The sequence below is a fragment of the Ursus arctos genome, unplaced genomic scaffold, assembly GCF_023065955.2.
Source record: "Ursus arctos isolate Adak ecotype North America unplaced genomic scaffold, UrsArc2.0 scaffold_10, whole genome shotgun sequence".
NCBI classification, from domain to species: Eukaryota; Metazoa; Chordata; class Mammalia; order Carnivora; family Ursidae; genus Ursus; species Ursus arctos.
In genome coordinates, this window is record NW_026622764.1 from 66389131 (window position 1) to 66413201 (window position 24071).

General features: G+C 34.7%; 1 protein-coding gene across 6 annotated transcripts in view; it reads right to left on the reverse strand.

Moving 5' to 3' along the window:
- Positions 1–24071, reverse strand: part of PDS5B (PDS5 cohesin associated factor B) — a 187081-nt gene that overhangs the window by 23483 nt on the left and 139527 nt on the right. For all 6 annotated transcript variants that reach the window (XM_026493117.4, XM_026493115.4, XM_048215552.2 and 3 more), the window contains exons 21-24: positions 22435–22593; positions 10510–10578; positions 8776–8912; positions 6783–6906 (exon numbers count right to left, since the gene is read on the reverse strand). In XM_026493117.4, the coding sequence (XP_026348902.1) occupies positions 6783–6906; positions 8776–8912; positions 10510–10578; positions 22435–22593 (489 nt within the window). The remainder of the gene's footprint in view (positions 1–6782; positions 6907–8775; positions 8913–10509; positions 10579–22434; positions 22594–24071) is intronic.

Genomic DNA, 24071 nt, shown 5'->3' on the forward strand with positions numbered 1-24071 from the left:
GTAAAGACACAATTATTTCACAGACTACTCATATGGCAGCAAAGAGTAAGTAAGTAAAACCCCAAATACAAAATTTGAAGGGTAAAGGAGACTAAGTGTATTCACAACCATTGTTTCTGCTCACAAGACTGAGATGCTGTGATATGTTAATTTCAAGGCTGGGGAGTTCACCTGGACCCTAATTCATAACTAACCAGGTATATGTGTTAGAAAATAATGAAATGTACTTTTTTTTTAAAAAAAGATTTTATTTATTTGAGGGAGAGAGAAAGAGAGAGAGCCCGAGCATGAGCAGGGGGAGGGGCAGAAGGAGAGGGAGAAGCAGGCTCCCCGCTGAGCAGGGAGCCCCACTCAGGGCTCAAACCCAGGACCCTGGGATCATGACCTGAGCGAAAGGCAGATGCTTAACTGACTGAGCCACCCAGGCATCCTGAATGTGCTTTTAAAACAGATAAAACTAGTACATATAAATCCATCCTAACTTAAGGTTTTAAAAATAGTTTAAACAGTATCTCATATTAGGCTACTTCCCTTAACTGAGCAAGATAAAACTCTGTCCAATTTATATATTTTAGTTTTAATACTGAAAAAAGTATTCAGATTAAAATGTACAACTCTAAAGGCAAGTGGTACTAATCAATTTCAGAAACACCAAATTACTTTCAGTTCTATAAATGAACCAACTGTTCATTACCGCTGTGCCTGCTTTCCTCATACTCCCTCTCCTAAACCACCCACCTCCCCTCTCCTAACCAACTCCTCCTCATCTTTAACAATGGCTCCCATATCTTCAGAAATCACTGTGTAGTCTTTATTAGGCATCCAGCTCTGTGCCCTGTTAGCATTCTATGTATATCTCCAGCATAGCATTTACTATACAATATTAAAATAATTGGTTTATAAGTCTAACAATCACTGCTCATTCCTTAACGACAAGAACTATATCTTTATTCACCTTTGGACCTCTAAACCTAGCACAATATCTGATATACAGATTACCTGTGGAATAAACTATAGGACAAAGCTCAGTATGACATTTGAGTCACATATGAGACATACAAAGACCTTCTACAGACATACAAAGACCTTCATAATTATACCTTACCCTCCACCAATTAACACAAAGTATGGTATGTTTCATATTATTGCAATGTTATGTATGCTATTTCTACTATCTATAATGTTCATTTTGTTTTTCTTCAAAACCTAGGTCATAACATCTTGCCCTTATCTTTAAATCCTTATTTTGTGTTCTTCTTTCATTTAAACTTCAGTTTATTCTCTCTCAAATAAAATCTTTTTAAAAATTATACACACACACACACACACACACACACACATATATATTAAGGGGCGTTTGAGTGGCTCAGTCAGTTAAGCATCTGTCTTCAATTCAGGTCATGACCTTGGGGTCTTAGGATCCAGCCCCATGTCTGTCATACTTTCTGCTCAGCGGGGAGTCTGATTCTACCCGCTCCCTCTCCCAGATGCTGGTGCTCTCTCTCTCTCAAATAAATAAATAAAATCTTTTTAAAAATTATATAAAAATATAAATTTCAGTTTATTATACTAAATACCTTTTAGAAAGCATTCTAGCTTTCATAGAAATATTATCTATTATCTATCCTCACACTCAACAAAATAAAGTTAATGTTAACTCATTCCTTCCTCAGTATTAAAATTCCCATGAGGGAAAGGAATCTTCATTATCTGATTATTTACCATGAAAATGCCCAATTACAAACTGTATAAGTCAACATATCACAAATACATTCACAAATGAGCACATCATTCATTAAAAAATTAATTTCCACTAACACATCTTTCCCCCCTACTCAGACACATTCCCAACCAAGATCATGTTTTTGTCATTTTCTCACAAATCATTCAGGATCTAACAAAGCAAATTAATTACTGAATCATGGCAAAAATAGTAGGATTCCGAAAAGTCATTAAAGTGAAGTTAGAGAAGAACTGTTAAATCATTTGCAAACAACTGACACCATTACAGTTAATAATAAAAGATGAGAAAACTGACAAGAATGATGACAAACAGGTACATCAAACAGAATCATCTGAATAAAGATTTAAAAGATGAGCTCCTAGGAAATGAGAAAGTCTTCAAATGCTTTGTTTTTTGCAGAGATGATTATCCTTTTAACTATGTTATAAAACTTAAATGTGAAGTCCAGAATAGAGTAATAGAATTTGTATCAGAAAAAATAATACTCTCAGAAAAATAAACACTTGATATTTTCATGGTTATCATTACCAATATTTGGTTCAATATAAGGAAAAAAGAAGATGGTGTCTAATACTACAAAACATTTCCCTCCAAGATAAAGTTCCAATTAAAAGCTTTTATTCACTATTAACTGTAAAATTAATTTTAGTCGGCATCTTATGTAAATTCACTTTTAGTGGCCTTTTCTAGTACAAATTATCCACAAAACTACTGAAGGTATCTTGCAAATAATTCAATTATTTTGTGTATTGCATTGTATTATCAACACTTATTTATATTTTCTGTTTCCTAAGAGGTTATATTCTTGAAAGCAGTAGCCATGACTCACTCATCTCTGTATATACAGAACCTAGAACAATGTACAGCACATAGTTCATGAATTGCACTAAAATTCTAAAATACTCAGATAATTATTAAATAATATTAAGAGTCATATTACTGAATTTCTATTTCTCCAGGTTTACTTTTTTTAAAAAAGATTTTATTTATTTATTTGACAGAGTGAGAGACAGGCAGTGAGAGAGGGAACACAAGCAGGGGGAGTGGGAGAGAAAGCAGCAGGCTCCCAGCGGAGCAGGGAGCCCCATGTGGGGCTCAATTCCAGGACCCCGGGATCAGGCCCTGAGCCGAAGGCAGACGCTTAAGGACTGAGCCACCCAGGCGCCCCTCTCCAGGTTTACTTTCTATTCAAATATATAACAAAGGCCTCTGAGATACAATACTATCTCTAAAGAGCTCAACTCTCGTAAGAGAAATAAACCACAGGAACATAAATGAAGAAAGCACAAGGCATATATGTATCAAAGGACTGCAGATAAAATCTGTGGGGAATAAAAATGAGACCAGCTGTAAGAATCTGAGCAAGTTTTGTGGAGAAGGTTGCGTTTAAGCCTTGACTTGCAAAAAGGGTCGGATTTGGATGTGTAGAAATGGGAGGGTGAGAAGAAAGTCAGAGGCAGCAAACTACAGGAACATAAAAGTAAAAAAAAAAAATTTTCAGCTTCATTGACATAAGGGTAGTGGGTTAAAAAAGATTTTTAAATGTATATTTGGGTCCACAAATTAAAAGGGCTTGAATGGCCAAGTTATAAAATATATGCAATTTTTTTTCTTTTTTACAAGCATAGGTTCCTAAATATTTTTGACTGGGGAAATACTATGATTGGAACTATGATAGGGAAATTTAACACACAGTGGAGAAGAGAAGTCTCACAACGGTCTAGGTCAGAGCTAATAATGATTATGGTGGTTAAGAATAGTTAAGAAGATATGAATGAAAAGATTATAAATATAGAACAGATTATCTGCACTTTTGCAACAAGATGCAAGGACAAGTAAATAGTCAAATGTAAATCATGCTTTTCAATCTAAGAATGCCATTTGGATTTATTTAATGCTTACTGAGGCTCTACATCTCAATAAGGAATAGATTTGGGAAAGATTATGAATTTAGTCTTCATATTTACAGAACATAAAAGTTTGAAATTTCTGTTTAACCTTAGAAATGGGACCAGACTCTGACTTGAAAAAAGTTAATGTTGCTAGTATGGGAGTCACCTACATAGAAAATGAGACAATCAAAAAAGAATGTGTAAGTGGAAAATTAAGTCATGGGCAGATCCGCATAGAAAACATACATTTATAGGGGCGCCTGGGTGGCTCAATTGACTGAATGTCTCTGCCTTCGGCTCAGGCTCAGGTCATGCTCTTGGGGTCCTGGGATAGAGCCCCATGTCAGGACCCTGCTCAGTGGGGAGCCAGCTTCTCCCTCTGCCCCTCCCCCCCAATCATGCTCTCGGTCTCACTCTCTCTCAAATAAATAAAATCTTTTAAAAAAGAAAACATACATTTAGAGGAAAAGAAAACAACCAAAACTGTAGTCAGGGAAGTGTGACAAAAATCAGGAGATAGATAACAAGGAGAACTTCAAGAATAAAGGTGCAATGAGCTCTGTCAAATAATCCAGAAAGGACATGTATAATGAAGACTAAGATCACTGGATTTGAGGCCTTTAATAAGCATTTCTGGAAAAACAAGGAAGGCAAAAGCCAAAAGTATGAGTAGTGAGAAGTGAGAGATAAGGGGGTAAGAGAGACAAAAATATGGATTACTCTTTGAGGTTTGGAGGTTTAAAAAGAAGAGACAGGCATGTGGTTTACAAGAACAGAAGTAGGGAAAGGTTTTGTTCAGAAGAGGGTAAACTGCACGTCTGTAAGTTGCGAGAATATGCTAATAACTAACTTCAAACCATTAACATATGTTCCACAGTCAAGAGAATTCCAAAACAATCTTAAAACTTAGGCAATCTGAACTTCCACCTTGGTAATTTGGTAATTGAGACAGTAACTTATAACATATAGCGTGTGCTAGAAAATCTCTAGAAGTTCGTAAGTGTGGATGCTTTGCACACACAGAGGACATTTTACAATTTGTACATACTTCTTACACACAGTAACTTTTAAACAAAGCCCATTTCTTTCACATATTTCCATACTTCTGTATAAATTTCCACTTCAATACTGATAGCACCAATACCCTTAGAAATATCAGACCAAGAACATAATAAATCAACAGACTACAAGAATCACTAATTAAAAATAATAATTACAAAGGTTGTTTTCTTCTAAGAAATTTAATATATACTTTTTAAACAATTTTCACCTTCTTGCAAAATAAGATTATTTCTAAAATTAAATGAAAAAATCTAAACCAGGAAATTACAGACTCCCCAAAATCTCATTTTCAAATGGGTTAGTGTAATATTTGAATTACAACACTAAAACTAAAACAAATTAAAAACAAGATTTGAGGGGCGCCTAGGTGGCACAGCGGTTAAGCGTCTGCCTTCGGCTCAGGGCGTGATCCCGGCATTATGGGATCAAGCCCCACGTCAGGCTCTTCCGCTATGAGCCTGCTTCTTCCTCTCCCACTCCCCCTGCTTGTGTTCCCTCTCTTGCTGGCTGTCTCTATCTCTGTCGAATAAATAAAATCTTTAAAAAAAAAAAAAAAAAAGATTTGGAATAGCTATTTTAAAGACTAAAGCACCAAAATCTGACAAAATGATTACAATTAAAAAACAAATGATTGCTTATGTCTAGGGGTTACACATAAGCACTAATTTTTAAATAAGCAGAAGGAAGGGTGGAGAAAAAAATTACAATTATCCCTGAAATGAATGCCAAATTCTTATACATAAGACTACTTGGAAAAGAACAGGAAAATTAAGTGTAAAATGACCAAATAATGAACTAAAAACTCATACTGAAATATCATATTTACTATTACAGAAGTCCTTTTCAATTTTCTCAATGACGCTAAAAACTTCCAAAGTGATACAATTCAAATATTATGTTACTCTAATATGAAGTTTGTAAGACTGGAGGATGAATTCAATAGTAAAACTGTTAATAATTTGAAAATTTAACTGGCTTGAATAATAAGAAATGCTTCTGACCTAAAATTAATCTATACCATATCTTTATAAAGTTGTCAATTTCTGTACATTTTTTCTTCCATTTAAGAACTAAATATATCCAAATCCTCATTATTTACAAATATTCCAAATCTGCAAATTCACCTAAAATTTATATGTAACACCAAAATCAGTGCCTGAAACATTTTCAGTGCTCTGGTGAGTAATGAGCATGTCCCAGGTGAAGCTAAACAAAGCAATGCTTTGCCTGTTATGTCAGCTCTAATATTAGAAACAAGTGTCCTTCTGACAGTCTATTTAGTGCCACATTTTTTTGTGTTTTTGTGCATTCGTTGGTGATTCTGTTGTTTAAAATAGCTCCCAAGGGGCGCCTGGGTGGTGCAGTCGTTAAGCGTCTGTCTGCCTTTGGCTCAGGGCGTGATCCCAGCGTTCTGGGATCAAGCCCGACATCAGGCTCCTCCGCTGGGAGCCTGCTTCTCCCTCTCCCACTCCCCCTGCTTGTGTTCCCTCTCTCGCTGGCTGTCTCTCTGTCAAATAAATAAATAAAATCTTTTTAAAAAAATAAAATAATAAAATAAAATAAAATAAAATAAAATAAAATAAAATAGCTCCCAAGCATAGTGCTGTTTATTGTTTCTAAAAGTAAGAAGGTTTTGATGTGCCTTAGGAAGAAAATGTTAGTGAAGCTTCATTCCGGCGTAAGTTACAGCTCTGTTGGTCATGAGTTCAATGTTACTGACACGACTATATATTAAATAATTTGTCTTTAAATTATGTACTGATAGACTGACAAAAATGTTGTGACCAGAGGCTTGGAGAAACCACCACTGTATTCTCTTTATAAGCAATGGCTCAGTATTTGCTAATTCAGTAACTGGGGGTGACACTGTAGAACAGAACTACTACAAATAACAAGAATCAAATGTACTGTGTTAGCAACCCCAAATTCAAACCCCTGTTTTAGAACTCTGAAACATTTCTCATGAGTACACTTTGGAAAAGGAGACAATTCAAGACTTTTATCTCTACCAACATGGTGCACTTTTTTCTTCCTACAAGTCAAAGACCATATAAAGTCATATTCTATACAGTCATCTTCCTTACATTGATAGCTAATGCACAGAGCTGATATTGTTCTAATGTGATGATTTCATGATAACAAGGTTCTTGTGCCAGCTTCACAATAGCACTCCCAGCAGCAAGTCTCAGACGTGACATATCTGGTTTACTATAAAATAAGCAAGAAAGAAAGTAAATTAGATTTCTAAATGTCTGCACAAAAACATTCCTGTTTGCTATTCCTAATTCTGCAAAAATTCCTGTGGCCAAAAAAAGGACGGAAAACAATTTAGTGATAATGAACATCCTATTATGTTTACTTAACTTTGGAAGATGGTGTCTAATACTACAAAACTTTTCTCTTGAACACAGTCTATACTAAAGTCATTTAATTCCCTCATCCTACACAAAACAGCTTTTAGCCAAGCTTAGAACAAATCTATTTGTATGTTTAGTTATTGGGTCTAAAGTCTTCCACTATGGATTTTTTTTTAATGTGTTTACTTACATTAGGTCCAAAAATGTCCCAACTTGTTAATCAAGTCAACTTAAACTAATATGCTAAGTACAAAAGAAGAATGAAAGCAAGCGTAGTAGAAAACATCAACATTTTTATTTAGAATTCAACTTTTTAAATATTACCAAGAAGCTCCTTTTAAATTTAAGAAAACTTCTACTTAATGGGGCACACCTCAAAGATTAGTAAACTCTTAACTAATAAATACACCAAAACAATCCTTTCTTATATAGTGATATATTAGATGAATTATAGGGATTTCACAGTGAAAAGGAGGGAAAGTTGTAACTTCTTAACCAGGACCCCCTACATTCTTCCACAGTAAAAGATTCAACATTCATTAAACAAGTAAGTGTCTCCCGTATATACAGCACTGAGAGTGACATAAAAGACACATTCTTGGTCTTCTAAAATCTAATGATCTAATTGGTTTAAGAACACCCCCCCTTATCTTTCTAAGGATTATGTAAAAATACTGACTGAATACATGCCAACATTTATAAGGTTCTGAAGTTACATGGCTCAGAGGTGCTATTCAGTACAACAACAGCAATATTCCAAGTAGCTATTATGAGGTAATTCACTCACCCACCACTAAAGGAAAGTCTGTTTTTCTTACTGGAGTTTATTTTGTATAAAGATAAATAATAAAATTAAATATTTTACAACTAAGTTTTTGAAGACCAAATTTCTATATAAAGACTTGTGTTAAAAGTGAACTAATGTAATTTACATATATTTGCAGAATTCAAATACACATTTGATTTCATTAAAAAATAACATGAATAAAAACAGGTGAGATGAGATCTAAGTAAGCACATAAATAATGACTAATTTAATTATCGTAATAGCTAGACAAGATAAGTATAATCATTATCTCTACTTTATAAATGAAGAAACTAAGACATAAGGAGGTTAAAGTAATTTGCTGGTAAATGGTGGTGTCAGAATTTGAATTCAGGCTCCAGGGTCCATTTTTTTTCAATCACCATATTAAACCACATCTTTCAAACAAAACAAAGTGCGTGTGTTTATATAATTTACATCTAGTACATTTTTAAGTTTGCAAATATTTATATTTCTGGAAATAGATTCAGTAAGTTGTCTTCTACCTAGCGAGTTCTTTTTCCTTCAGACATTAACAAGAATGGAAAACATCAGTTACTGATAAGTTACTAACCATTTTCATATTAGATATTCAAAAAAGTAAACATATATTGTTTAAAATATTTACAATATATAGCAATACCCTGCCTCTCACATATGACTGCCATTTTGAAATAAACACTGTACAAAAGCATATTACAATAAAAATATATGCACACATACATACAGAATACTTTTTTTTTGGTATTTTAATTTTTTTACACTTTATTATGTTCAATTAGCCAACACAGAGTACATCATTAGTTCTTGATATAGTGTTCAACTAACCACTGTTTTAAAAAGAAACTGCACCATTAAATAATTACACCAGATACTGAAATACTGTGCAAGAATTTTGAAATAATAATTACATACCTAATTTTCCCCTGTTCTGTCAAGTCTCCATCACTATGCAATATTGTAGTTAGCAATCTTAAGGTAGATGTTCCTGATTTACTGTGATTATTTTTCATTCCAAGGAGCCATCGAACCATCATTTTAATAGCTTGAATCTAAAACACAAATTGACAAATACAACGCTTCTACATTTTAAAGAAATTCTGTATCAACCTTAAAAAAAATGAAATGGTTTTAATGGATGCTTTTTAAGAAAAGGAAAGGAAAGGAAAGGAAAAAAGAACCATTCTTTTCCGCATATATCAAGATAACTGAATGTCTTAAAGATGGTTTACCCTCCTACCCAGGCAATTGACAAATGAATGATTTAACTAAAGACTGGTTCTTTTTGTTTTTTTAATGTTTCCCCATCATAAACTCTATTCTTTAGAATCCACAGTAAAATCATGTTAACTTCCCTAGTCAGAAAACTTACTTCCCAACTGCAAATTATATTCCATTTTTTGTGCTACATTTTATAATTACGAAGTGCTTAAGTACTTCAAACCCTGTTATTGCCTCTAATGTTTCCAACAACCCTTTTTGATGGGGTGCATATTACCTCTTTCTCACAAATTATCTTAGCTTTTTACAGATCTATAGCTCAGGAGCTAAGTGGGTCTTGAACAGTGGCATGTGGCAGACACTCTTCAGATCCCTTTTCTGGGCCATTTGTTAAGCATGAGCTTCATTGCAGGAAGCCTGCCTTCTAGTCCAGTGCTGCCTGACTACACAAAACTGCTGCTTGACACCAATGCTGAGAAAACAGGTTTACAATGGAACTCAGAAGCTTCAAGCATCGTTCCACCAGCTACTCTATAGGTCTGCAGAAACAGTATTAGAATCTGAAGCTGGGGGGCGCCTGGGTGGCAGCGGTTAAGCGTCTGCCTTCGGCTCAGGGCGTGATCCCAGCGTTGTGGGATCGAGCCCCGCATCAGGCTCCTCCGCTATGAGCCTGCTTCTTCCTCTCCCACTCCCCCTGCTTGTGTTCCCTCTCTCGCTGGCTGTCTCTATCTGTGTTAAATAAATAAAAAATAAAATCTTAAAAAAAAAAAATCTGAAGCTGGAATAACATGACAAAGTAGTTCCTAATATAAAATACAAACCAGTACACACATACATACACAATATGAATGTATTTATACGAAACTACAACTAGAAAAACAGTATTTAATATATTTGTTCCTGGCCTACACAACTTGGACAGTGGCTTGAGATGAGATCTACATCAGAGACTATAGATCATTTTAATAAATCAATACTCTCCACACTAGTTATAAGCAGTCTTCTAAGCATTATTTCTAATTCAAGGAACAACGGTTGAACTTTTATTAAAATCAAAATAAAAAGAAGATGAATAGTCTTAAAACCTGGATGACCATCTTTACTGAATAGGAGAATATACACAGGAAAACCAGCAATGTCTTTTGCCATTAAAAGGCTGATAACTAAGAAGCTGCAACATGGAGGCAGTTTCTAACACTTTTTTTTTTTCAAATCAGATTATGTGCAGCTGCCCACAAGGCCTCAGGTTTCTCATTATTGCCCTATACTCTCAGAGCACATGGGATGATGTCATACAATAAATATAAAAAAAACTTAGATGATTTTAATAGCCATATCTTTACAAAAGGAATAAAAATTTTAACACCTTTAATGATAATACAACTTAGTGAATATATTAAAATAAATAGATCTATGCATATCACTCACTTTGACCATTGTCTCAGGAGAAACTTCTTCATCTGGAACCCAAAGCTTAGTTGTCTTTTTTCCTGGGAGCTAAACAAAAATGAAGGACTTTAAAACATAAATGAGAATTTTCATGTTTAATTAACATTTAGTGAATGAATGAAATTTTTACCTTCTGCAGTGACAGTCATTACAGATGACTAAAATACCTCATCTATTTCTCAAAAAGGTTGAAAGGCTTATCTTTACTAGCACCCACATAAAGCACTTACACATCTATCAGCAGCTGGTTCTTTCCAGGTGTGAGGTAGGATTGACTTTAACCTCTTACATATACTTCCTTACTTAGCCTTTGAGACTAATGATTCAATTACTTAAGGCGGCTGGCAAGGAGGAGATAAAAAAATCAAGACAGCCAAAAAGCGTAGTTCTCAAACAAGGAAAGAGGTATATACAAAAAATCTTGAGCAGAAGAAAAATCAGAAAGGTTTGCAGTTGACTGTAAGAAAAAAGATGCATTAGTGTCTTCCTACCTAAATCCCACCAAAATGGCCACACACGCGCAGACACACACACACACACACACACACACACACACACACACACACACACACAGCAGGGCTGGAAAACAAAAAGGGCCAAAAGAAGACCAGAACCTTCAGAAATATTTTAAAAACACAAAACATACAGTAAAAATATTAACAGGGCTAGGTTTACATCTTCATAAAAAGCACAGAAGGGAAACATCTTCCAAAAAAGTTAGATTTTTTTCCAGCACAATCACAGAATAATCCTGAGATGAGAGAGTGCGGGTATTCAAGATGTGCATTTACAGTGGCAGCCAGGAAATTTAAGTAAGGTGACAAAAGAGCTGAACCCAATCCTGCAACACTGGAGATCCAGTGTACCGCCAGCTGACAGGAGTGATTTCCAGAGGCAGCCTAGTAAACAAATTCAATAGCAGCTCAGATAACCCTCTTGCAACAGGATAGGTAGCCCCAACATCCAGAAGGCAAACTCATCAAGCACACACAGTTTAGGATGCACTCCACAGAGAAGTGCCTTCGAAATAAAAAGTGGAAATAATGAAAAAGCAATCACACAGGTTCTGATGAAATTTCTGAACTAAGAATATTAAAAAAGATCCTGACAGATTCCAGGAGGAAACCTTCCAAAAAAGAAGTGAGAATCAGATCAACTTCGGATTTCTCAGCTGCAAGACTAGATGCCAAAAAACAATGTTCTGGATTTTCTGCAGCCAAGTACCCTCAAACACAGGATTCTAGTACTCAAGAATAAGGGAAAAAAAAATATTTTTAGCAAGCTAGGACAGAGAGAAAGTTTCCAAATTATAAGCCATTTTGAAAGAATTATTCAAAGATATACTCCACTAAAATATTTAATTCATAAGAAAAAATTCAATCAGCATATATTATTACAAAATAGAAAAAGTTATTATAAATAAAACCCAACAGACTGTTAGATGGTTCAAAAATAATATAAAACCAAAACATATGCAACAAAACCAATGACAGAGAAAATCTAAAAATATTAGGATGAAAAAATATACTAGTCAAGATAAAAAACATGAAATGGGATATGGATTTAATTGGGATACTGGTATAAACAGGATATTGAAGTATTTTTTTAAATCTTATACCACAATAAGATATAAAATTCATGAACATTTGGACAACCAGGAGAATAGTATCAAAATAAATCAAAACAAAAGTGATTTAAAAAAAAGAGTAAAGATAGAAAACTTCACTACCACAGAAGACCTGAATATATCACTTCCAAAAAAACCAACAGATGAAGCTGAGATGAAAAATGGTAAGTAGAGGAAGCACATATAGAAATATAAAGAAATTAATATAGAGGTAAAATATTCAAGGATTAGAAAATAATCAAAACTGGCATTCTTTTTCTAAAAAGATTTATTTATTTTATTTGGGGGGGGGCAGAGGGAGATGGAGAGTCTCAAGCAGACTCCATGCCCAGCACAGAGCCCAACACGGGGCCTGATCCCATGACCTTGAGATCGTGACCTGAGCCTAAACCAAGAGCCGAAATTCAACCGACTGCATCACCCAGGCACCCCCAAAACTGGCATTCTTCAGAAATAATTAAAAATAAGGAGAAAAAAGTTTAGCAAGAAAGACGGATAGAGGATCAAAACTATAATTCTCCAAATCAACCACAAACATAAAATGTAATTTAAAAAATCAAAGTACCTAGCAAAGTTGTACAAGAAAAATGTTTAAATTTTCTTTACAAAGAAAATTACAAAACTTTAATGAAAGACATCTTGTAGGTGAGCAAACAAAGCAATGGTAAAGAAGAGAGGCTATACACCCTATGACTGGTAACAACGCAGAGGACTGGAATAAGAGATTACTCAAATAACTTTTGAGGGGAAATTTGGTTGTCCTAAAGTAGTAAAAAGAAATGAAATTCTTAAGTCACACAGCATACAAACAAACAAATCAATTCCAGATGGATAAAATTTTTTTAAGTGTGAAAAGAAAGTCTTAAAACTTTTAGAACATATGGGATACTATTTTTATGACATTAGAGTAGGGAAGGATTTCTTAAGGATGTAAAAAGCACTAACTACAAAAGAAAGGAATGATAAATTTAGCTATGTTAAAATTAAGGACTTTTGTTAAAATTAAGGACACTATAAAAGAAGTAAAAAGACACACCATAAATGAGATTTTATGCATTTTTATGAAGATATTGCAACATATACCTAAAAAATATTAATGTGTGTAAAGATTACTTATGAGGAAAAGACAAAAACCTTGGGGAAAAAAAAGGCAAAAGACCTCAGAAGGAATTCAGAAAGAGGCAACATGAATGGTGACTAGACATAAAAACTTAATTAGTAACCAGGGAAATGCAAATTAAAACTATAATGAGACACTATTTTCCAACTTTTGGATGGGCAAAAACTAAAAGACCTGACACTAATGGGTACAATATACTGCTAATAAAAAAATAAGTCTTAACAATGATTTTGACAAGTAATTCGGGAATAAAATGAAAAATTAAATGTGTGTACACACTGTTATTCATCAATTTCACTTGTATAAATATAACCTAGAGAAATTCTTGCTCATATGCATCACGAGGCCTCTCTTAAGAACATTCACAGGAGCACTGTTCCATGGAGGAAAGAAATGGAAATATTCCAAATGTCCACTGAGAGAATAAATATAAGAAGATATATGATACAGAGTAATGAATCACATACATCTAGATGTATTAACAAGGGAGGGTTATTCTAAGAAACAAATGTGTAATGATAAAGGCAGGTCAGCCAAGAATATATATGGTATAACTCATAAATAAACCTCAAGAATAAGTAAAACTGAAACAAGTATGTTGTTCACAGACATACATGTGCTAAAGTGGTGTTTTGTTCTAGTTAGGGATTAAAAACCCCAATTCAACACAGTAGTTACCTGGGGCAGAGAAGAAACAAAAAGAAAAGTTTGGAGAGAAATAAACCAGGAGCTAATAAGTTAACGAATGTTAACTGTATTATTATAAAACAAGTTACACAAATGTTAAATAAATATTCCTTTCTACATATCAAATATAACATTAAAATAAGACAAATTAATGGGTTAAAATAAGTGAAAGTTCTGTTCTGACAAGAGCTGATTAGGTTTTTTTGAACCTATCTTCCATTGGAACAAATGGAAAGGCTGGATGAAAGATCTTTTTTAAAAATCAGTTTGAAGGTGAGAAAAGAGCTACCAAAGCAGTGAGAATTTGCTGGGCAAAGTTTCAAAAGAGGAGAGAAATCAAGATTTGAGTCTGGCCCTAGGATTGCTTTTCTCATACAAACGATAACTGATTCTGAAAGTGAAGAGACTTACAGGTTGAGCAATGCTTTCATCACTGTCACAGAGCAGGAAGGGAAAAAACTGGAATTCTGAGCCCAATAAAGAACAGAGTCCCTGTTAAACACCCCAGAGGTTCTGGGTGGCTCCCTAACAAATGTACCCTATACATAAAGGTAACCAGAAAAAGAATCAGCCTGTCAAAAACTGAAGCCCAGCTTCCAGTCAGTGCATTCTTGCCTGGACCAAACTAATCTGACAATAGCTCAACTACCTGTCAGAAGGAAAGTAAGTCGTCTCCAGAAGAATTACAAAATCATTCAGGGCCTCAAATTATCTGTAACATTTTTCACACGCAAAGTCCACCATGCAATCAAAAATAACATGTGAGAAAAGATCTGACCAAAAAAATAAGAGAAAAAAACAGACAAGACAAAAAGAGCCACGGGAGGTCTAGAAATTAAGGCTGATATAAACTTTAACATAATTAAAGAAGTCCAACATTTAAATGACAAGATAGAGAATTCTGGCAGGGAACTAAAAGCTATATTAAAAACTACAAAGAAATTATAAAATTGAAATATAAAATAAGTGCAATTAAGGATTCAATGTATGGGCTTAACATAGGATTAGACAAATCTGAAAAGTGAATTAGTAAACTCAAACGCAGGTCAGAAGAAAATAAAAAATGATGCATGAATAGGGAGAAAAGTACATAAAGGGTCAAACAGCTGGATCACAGCAAAAGAAATTGTACATTTTGAGTGTATAATCACAACTGCAGTAAGGCAGGAAAGAGAATATGAAACAAAAATTACTCAGAACTTAAGCAGAACATCAACGCTATACATTCAAGAGGAGCTACAAGCCCCAAGAAGGATAAACACAAAGAAAAGCATACCCAGACACATCATCTTGAAACTGGGACCAATGCAAAACGGGAAACATTAAAAGCATTCAAAGCAAAAGAAAAACCTTCAAAGGAACAAGACTGTCAGCTGATTTCAAAAGAAAAGGTAAGAAAATGGAAGATAATGGTACAATATTTTCAAATTACCGAGGGGAGGAAATATACCAGGCTAGAATTCTAAACCTTTAAAAAATGAAGGCAAAGTAAAGAATTTTCAGGCAAATAAAAACCAAGAGACTGCATTAGGAGTAATCCACACTAAAAGAAATACTTCTTTTAATTCTTCAAGTATAAAGAAAATCATCACATAAACAAAAAGGAATGAAAAAAGAAGAGGAAGGGGAAAAGATATTGGTAAATCTAAATAAACATTAACTGTAGAAAATATAACAGTAATGGTCCTGTGTGAACAGGAACACAAAAACCATCAGGAAATAAGGGGAACTGAAGTATGCTAAGGTTCCTAAGAATACTGAACCTGCTGTCCTGAAAGTTTAAAATAGACTAATTGAAATTGGCCTTCAGAAGTCAAGGGAGAATGCTGTATTCTCTAGGATAATACTAAAAGAACAGGAAAATGTAAAAACCAAGTCAGTAAAGGGGAAAACGGAATTAAAAAAATTAATCAAAAACAAGGAAAGAAAGAAGAGTAAAATGAATACAGAACTGGTAGAACTGAAAATAAAAACCAGATGGCAAATTAACCCAAATCACTATTTACATTACGTGTAAACAGACTATTACAAATAAAAGACGAAGTTGAAAAAATGTATGCCAGAAATAGGTTCAGTGCAGTGTGATATATATGCCATTTAGATGAAGTTTTCAAGTCCTCTATTGGGTACTATTAGTCCATCCTCCCCTCTGAGACTGAGAAGATAAAAATGTCCACTATCACCCTTCTACTGTTTCGAAGGTCCTGGCCAAGGCATGAGGAAGATAAAGAAATAAATGGCATTAAGAACGGAAAAGAAAAAAAACAAAGCTGTCTTTATGAAAAAATGACATGACTGTGAAAAGAGAAAACCCCCAAATGCAAAAACTAACTAGCAGAATTAAAAACTAACTTTAACAAGATCCTAGGATAAAAGTCAATACAAAAATGAAGTAACTTCATATACATATGCCAACAAAATGCAGTTAGAAAAAAAATATTAAAAATTTTATTATCTATAATAGCATCAAACAACATAAAATGCCTAGGAACACACTTAAGAAAGCTAAGACATCTACACAGAAACTTAGAAACGTTATCCAGGGAAATTAAAGACTAAGACATATACTATCTTCAGGAAACAGAAGGCTCAGTTAATAATACCATGTTCACAGAGTGAAAGGTGGTATTATAATAATGATGATTCAAATTTATAATTCGACACCAGCCCTATCAAAATTCCAGCCAGGTATGTATATATGCTGGGTTGGAGTGGTACAGGGAGAAGTGACAAACTGATTTTAAAATTCAGACAGAAACAAAACAAAACAATTTAGCTAGAAATGTGAAAGGCTAACAACAGCCAAAACGATCTGGAAAAAGATAATGATGACGGTGTTGAAGCAGCAGTAACAGCAGCAGTTGTCACTGAAGGCATCTGGAAGGCTTAAGCTACTAGATATTAAAACCTGAAAAGCACTCTTGAGAAAGAACAACAAAGCTGGACATATCATGTTCCGGATTTCAAACTATATTACAAAACTACAGTAATCAAAACAGTATGGTACTGGCATGAAAACAGACACAGAGATCAACAGAATAGAATAGGGAGCCCACATATAAACCCAAGTACATATGGTCAATTAATCTATGAGACAGGAGGCAAGAATATGCAATGGGGAAAAGACAGTCTCTTCAATAAAGAGTGTTGGGAAAACTGGACAGCAAAAGAATGAAACTGGATCACTATCTTACCACATACAAAAACAAATTCAAAAGGGAAAAAGATTTGGATGTAAGACCTGAAATCATTAAAACTTCTAGGAAACAGAAGTTTTCTTGTAAGCTCCTTGACATCAGTATTAGCAATATGCTTTTGGAATGGTCTCCTCAGGGCAAAGGCAACAAACACTAAAATAAACAAATGGACTATATCAAACTAAGAATCTTTTCCACAGCAAAGGAATCATCAACAAAAAAGAAAAGGCAACCTACTGAAATGGGAGAAGATATCTGCAAATCATACATTGAATAAGGGGTTAGTATCCAAAATATATAAAGAACTTATATGACTTGATAGCAAAAAACACAACCCAATTAAATAATGGCCAGAGAGGGTGGCTCAGTTGGTTAAGCCTCTGCCTTCAGGTCATGATCCCAGAGTCCCACATCAGGCTCTCGGCTCAGTGGGGAGTCTGCTTCTCCCTCTGAACCTTCCCCTTCTCATGCTTTCTCTCTCACTCTCTCGCTCTCAAATAAATAAGTAAAATCTTTTTAAAAAAATGTTTAAAAAAATGAATAATGGGCCAAGGGCTTGAACAGACAATTTTTCCGAAGAAGACATAAAGATGGCCTATAGGCAGATGAGAAGATGCTCAACATCACTAATCATCAATGAAATGCAAACCAAAACCACAATGAGATATAACCTCACACCTATCAGACTGGCTAGTATCAAAGATACATGGAATAGACTGGTAGGTGCCAGAGGCAGGGGTAGGCAGGCAAAATGGCTGAATGGGGTCAAAGGCCCAAAATTCCGGTTATAAAATAAATAAGTCATAGAATGTAATGTACAGCATGGTGACTACAGTTATTGTGTATTTGGTAAGTTCCCAAGAGAGTAAATCTTTAAATTACATTTTTCACAGGAAAAAAAATTTGTAACTCTGTGGGGATGGATATTAACTAGGTTTATTGTGGTGATCGTTTCACAATATATAAAATACTGAATCATTATGTTATACACATCAAAATAATATAATGTAAGGGATGCCTGGGTGGCTCAGTCAGTCAGGCATCTGCCTTCAGCTTGGGTTGCGATCCCAGGATCCTGGGATCAAGTCCTGCATGGGGTTCCTTGCTTGGCGGGGAGCCTGCTTCTGCACTCTGCCTGCCATTCCCCCTGCTTGTGCACACTCTATCTCTCTGTGTGACAAGTAAATGAATAAACTCTTTAAAAAAAAAACTTTTAAAAAATAATATGTCAATTATATCTCAATAAAAAAACATTAAAGGGCAACTTAAAAGACAACCTACAGAATGTAAGAAAAGCAAACCATATATCTGACAAGAGACCTGTATCTAGAATATAAATATAAAGAACTATTACCACTCAACAAAAACACAAATGAGTAAAGGACTTGTATAGTCTTTGCTCCAAAAGAGATACACAAATCACTAATAAGTACATCAAAAAATGCTCAAGATCATTAGAGAAATGCAAATCAAAACCACAATGAGATACCACTTCACATTTGCTAGGATGGCTATAATCAAATTAACAGAAAATAATAAGTTGGTGAAGAAGAGAAATTGGAACTTTCATAGACTGCTGGTAGGAAGGTAGAATGGTATAGCCTCTGTGGAACACAGTTTGTCAGTTTCTCAAAAAGTTAAACACAGAGTTACCATATAATCCAGCAAAGGTATATACCTAGGAATATACCTAAAGAACTAATAAACACAGGTATCAAACAAATACTCAAACACAAAATTCACAGCAGCACTTTTCACAATACTCAAAAGGTGGAAACAACCCAAATGTCCATCAATGAATGAATGGATAAACAAATTGTGATAAATATATACAACAGAATATTAATCAGCCACAAAATGGAATGAAGTAGTGATACACACTACAATGTGGATGAACCTCAAAAACATTATGCTGTGACAAAAGAATGACACAAAAAGTCATATATGATTCCATTTATAAGAAATAAATGGAAGAAGAAATAACTTCTTCAGAATAGGTAAATCCATTAAGACAGACAGGAGATTGGTGGTTGCCCAGGGCTGGGGGAAATGAGGTATGACTGCTTAATGAAAATGATCTGGAACTAGATAGAGGTAGTGGTCACAAAAACTGTGAATGTACTAAAATGTGACTGAACTGTACACTTTAAAATGGTTAATTTTATGTTATGTGAATTTCACCTCAAAAAAAAATGCAGCAAGGAAGACAGTCTTTTCAATAAATGGTGTGGGGTCAGATGGAAATAAAACAATGAATCTTGACATTTATCACATATCACATATAACAATCGATCCTAAATACATTACATAGCTAAATGTGAAAGCTAAATAAATAAAGCTTCTAGAGTAACAGTGTCTAACAGAACTCTGAGATGGCGGAAATGTTCTGTGCTGTCCAACACTAGCAATATGTGGCTAGTGAGCACTTGAAAAGTGTGAATACATTTACAATTATATTTAGTTTAAAATTAAATAGCTACATGTGGTTAGAGGCTTGTATATTACCATACTTCTAGAAAATAATATAGGGACTATTTTCACAAAAGACAAGGCAAAAAAGGCAAGGTAAGTACTAACTAAAAAGAAAATAATGGGTTTTGTTAAAATCAGGAACTTAAGTTTTTCTTAAAGATTTTAATTTATTTGAAAGAGAGGCAAAGAGAAAGAGAGCACAAGCGGGGAGGGGCAGAGGTAAAGGTTAAGCAGGCTCCCTGATGAGCAGGAAGCCCAACGTGGAACAAGATCCCAGCACCCTGAGATCATGACCTGAGCTGAAGGCAGATGCTTAACTGACTCAGCTACTCAGGCGCCCAAATTAAGAACTTCTGTTCATCAAACGACTCCATTAAGAGAGTGAGAGAGCAAGTTACAAAGTGGGAAAAGGTACCTGCTAAACATACTGCCAACAGGATACATAAGGAAATCTTAACAGTGAATAAAAAAGAGACTGACAATATAATAGACAAATGTGGAAGAGGCCTGAGTAGACACTTAACAAGAGGACAGCCAAACTGTCAATACATATATGAAAAAGTGCCTAAGGGCATACTATTCATTACATATTCACATAATGGCAAAATGTTAAAGACCGGCATATCTAGCACAGTCAAGGAATGGTACAACTACAACTCTCATTCGGCACAAATAACGTTAATTGGTGGGGCGCCTCGGTGGCGAAGTCGTTAAACGTCTGCCTTCAGCTCAGGGCGTGATCCCGGCGTTGTGGGATCGAGCCCCACATCAGGCTCCTCCGCTATGAGCCTGCTTCTTCCTCTCCCACTCCCCCTGCTTATGTTCCCTCTCTCGCTGGCTGTATCTCTGTTAAATAAATAAATAAAATCTTTAAAAAAAAAAAAAAGGTTAATTGGTATAACCACTTTGAAAAACAATTCGGAAAAAAAAAAGGAGAGAAAAAGAAAAGAAAGAGAGACAATGTGGCAAAATGTACTCAAACGACCTATACAGGGGTGCCTGTGTGGCTCAGTCAGTTGAGTGTCCAACTCTTGGTACTGGCTCAGGTCATGATCTCAGGGTTGTGAGATCGAGCCCTGTATTGGGTTTCTCGATCAGCAGGGAGTCTCCTTTAGATTCTCTCCATCTCTCTCTCCTTCTCCCCCTTCCCTGACTCCTGCATGGGTGCACACTCTCTCTCTCTCTAAAATAAACAAATAAATCTTAAAAAAAAAAACAAACCAAGCTTATACATATTCTAAGATATAGCAATTACCCTACAATAGAAATGCATACATTAGCACACCAAATGATACGTAGAGGAGTATTTGTAACAACAGTATGCATTTAACACTAGAAATAACCTAAATGTCTAGCAACAGAACAGATTCATCGTATATATGAACAATGGAATACTATATAGCAACAAAAATGAACAAACCACTGCTATACACAACAGGATGGATTTATCTCACAGATGTAACACTGAGTGAAGGAAGCCAGACATAAAAATTTACTCTATATGAATCCATTTATAGAAGTTCAAGAACAGGTAAAATTAATCTTTGGTGTTAGAAATCAAGATAATGGTTATCTTCAGGGAGAATGGAGGGGATAATAATAAGAAAAAGACACAGGGGCTTTTGGGGCCTGGTAATATTCTATTTCTTTACCTGGATTGTCAGTTGGTCAAAAATGCTAACTTTGTGATAACTCAATGAACCATATCCCTAAGAAGTGTACACTTTCCTGATACATTTTATCACAACAAAATTTTTTCATTAAAGAAAACAAAACACAGTAAGGATACAGAAAACTTTAAACACATGATTAATACACATGACCTAAAGAACATATGAAATACTATACGCAGAGGAAGAAAAATAAGAGACACAGCTAAAGAACACAGCCAGAGACAATGGTAATTAACACAGGAGCCACTTGTCTTCAAATTATAGGGCTCCAGTCAACTAAAATTAAATAGCCACAAATCATTAGAGATCTACTACGTACAATTATCTTGACTATTATCCCCACAAACTATTTTTCCATAACAAATTTGTTTAAATGTATTAATAGTATTAAAATATATTAATAAAATAACGACAGATATGAAACATGCAGTAATATAGCTATACATCGCAAGAATTGTAACTGTATCTTAACAGGAGAAACTTTACCTTCACTTCTTTTAATTCTCCAAAGAACCCAGTACAGTGCTGAGCACACTATAGACACAAAACTGATGGTTACATGTGTCTGCACATGCATGTTTATGTGTGTATGTTTGTGTGTGTGTACATATAAATATGCACACACATACATAAAACTCCACACAACTGTAAGGGGTCAGTTCTCCCATAGCCAAACAAGCATTGCCCCAAAGACAAACTGAAAACAGACAAAATCACTATTTCTTTCCTAATGTTTTCTCCCAGTGCTCTTTTAATTCTCTACAATATGAAGGAAAGAAACAATATTGTCATGACAACCATACTGTGAACTAGCTTGTTAGTCTTCACATTTTTAAAAAATAGATGTCATTATAAAAAATTAACCTACTGTAAAGGTGAAAAAGAACCAACTGATATTTTGTATTTATCAAGGAATGCATTGCAGGTTACATGCCTATGCTCAACTAAAGAGATGTTTCGATGTTGTTTTAGTTCTAATGGAGGCAAGAGCATGTAAAAAAGATAGGAAAACCTAAAAGAAGGCAGCCAATTGGAAGTATTATTCACATCATTTCACTTGTCTCTTTGTTGAATAAAATTTTAGAAGATAATGCTGTGAATAACACAGGTCTAAAAAATATCAATTACCCGATCATTCATGAGAAGATCCTTCACAATGAAAGTAGCTACCAAGGACTTCAAAGGAGCAGCAAACTGATCAGGTGCAAGGAGAGCAATATGCCCAATAGTAACCAATGGTGTTATGAGATGTTCCAGGTTGCTTGGATCTAGGCTCTTATGCAGAGGCTGAAAATGAGAAAAGGAAAACACATACAACTCTATAAATATGCAAATAAACTATTCACATATTTCATGTTCAAATAATAAAAAAATTACAAAAGTTTTAAGATATATACATGGTTTAAGTAGTAGCTTAAGCTTACATTTAAACTTCTATAGGTTATTTATGCCTAAAAGACATCACATTTAAATATTGTCAGGTTTTGCCCAAGTCGTATCTTGGAAGTAGATTAAAAAAAAAAAAAAAAGTTCAGCATGGAGAATCATATTATGTATATTTTATAACCGCATACGTGAATACGGGAGACTGCTAGAGCTCACCAATATCCACTTTTGTTCTACTTCCTGGGCAGGACAGCATACATGCAGCATCCTCTGCAGTTAGATGAGAATATGTGAATAAGCTCTGGTTAACAGACTGGGGGTAAAAGTGAGGTACGCCATGCCTGCACTGAGGCAAGTATGAGAAGTGTATCTTCTCCATATTCTCTCTCTCTATTCACTGACAGGCTTAATACCAAGGATCCAGTGGGACTTAAAGAGAAGCCATTTGTCCAAAAAAAGTCTATGTGTCTAAACCACTGATTAGAATGCAATAAAAACACCCAGGGGGACTTTTTTTTCAGAAGCCAGAAATAAGCTTTTATTATATAGAGTCACATGCATTTTTGTGGACTTTTGTAGCATCATATATTAAGTACCATAACTAATGAAATTATTTTTATTATTCTGATAGAAAACCCAATCATTAATACACATTTTGCCATGACAAAAGAATGAGACTCTTCATATACCCACACAGAATAATATCTAAAATGTAATGTTACATTTTTAAAATAGAGAAATCAGAAGAGTGACTATAGGGTATAATCACTGGCATAAGTAGAGAGGGAAGAGGACAAAATGTGTGTGGGGGGGGTATGCACATATACGTATGTGTAGTATGTTACTTATATGTGAATACTCTACAGAAAAGTATATTAGAAACTGGTAACACTGGTTACCTCTGGGAATGAGAACTGGGTGGCTAGGAACACAAGGCTGAGGTGGAGGAGAAAACTTAGTATTATACTATTTGGGTTTGTTTTGTGTCTTTTGATTTGGAAGCAAGTAAATATATTATTAAAAATTTTAGTGACACTTTAAATAGAGTCAGTGCTGTCCTCCCATACTGAACACCAAGAATTCAAGGCTTGAAAAACAATATTAAACTGTTCTTCCCCAACACATTAGGGTAATGTGAAGCTACATTTAGTCAAAAGCGTATTTAAATGAGTTTGCTTCTTGCTATTCTTGATGACTTCCCTCAACACTTCCATTGTACACCTAAATGCCAGCTTGCATATATTATAAATAAAAATATGACTATGTAGTTTTTTTCAATAATGAGTATGACAATTTTACACAATAAGATAATAAAATCATTTCTGGAAAAGCAAAATTAATAGTCAGACCCTGGATTCATAGTAATCTCAAGAAGGCCA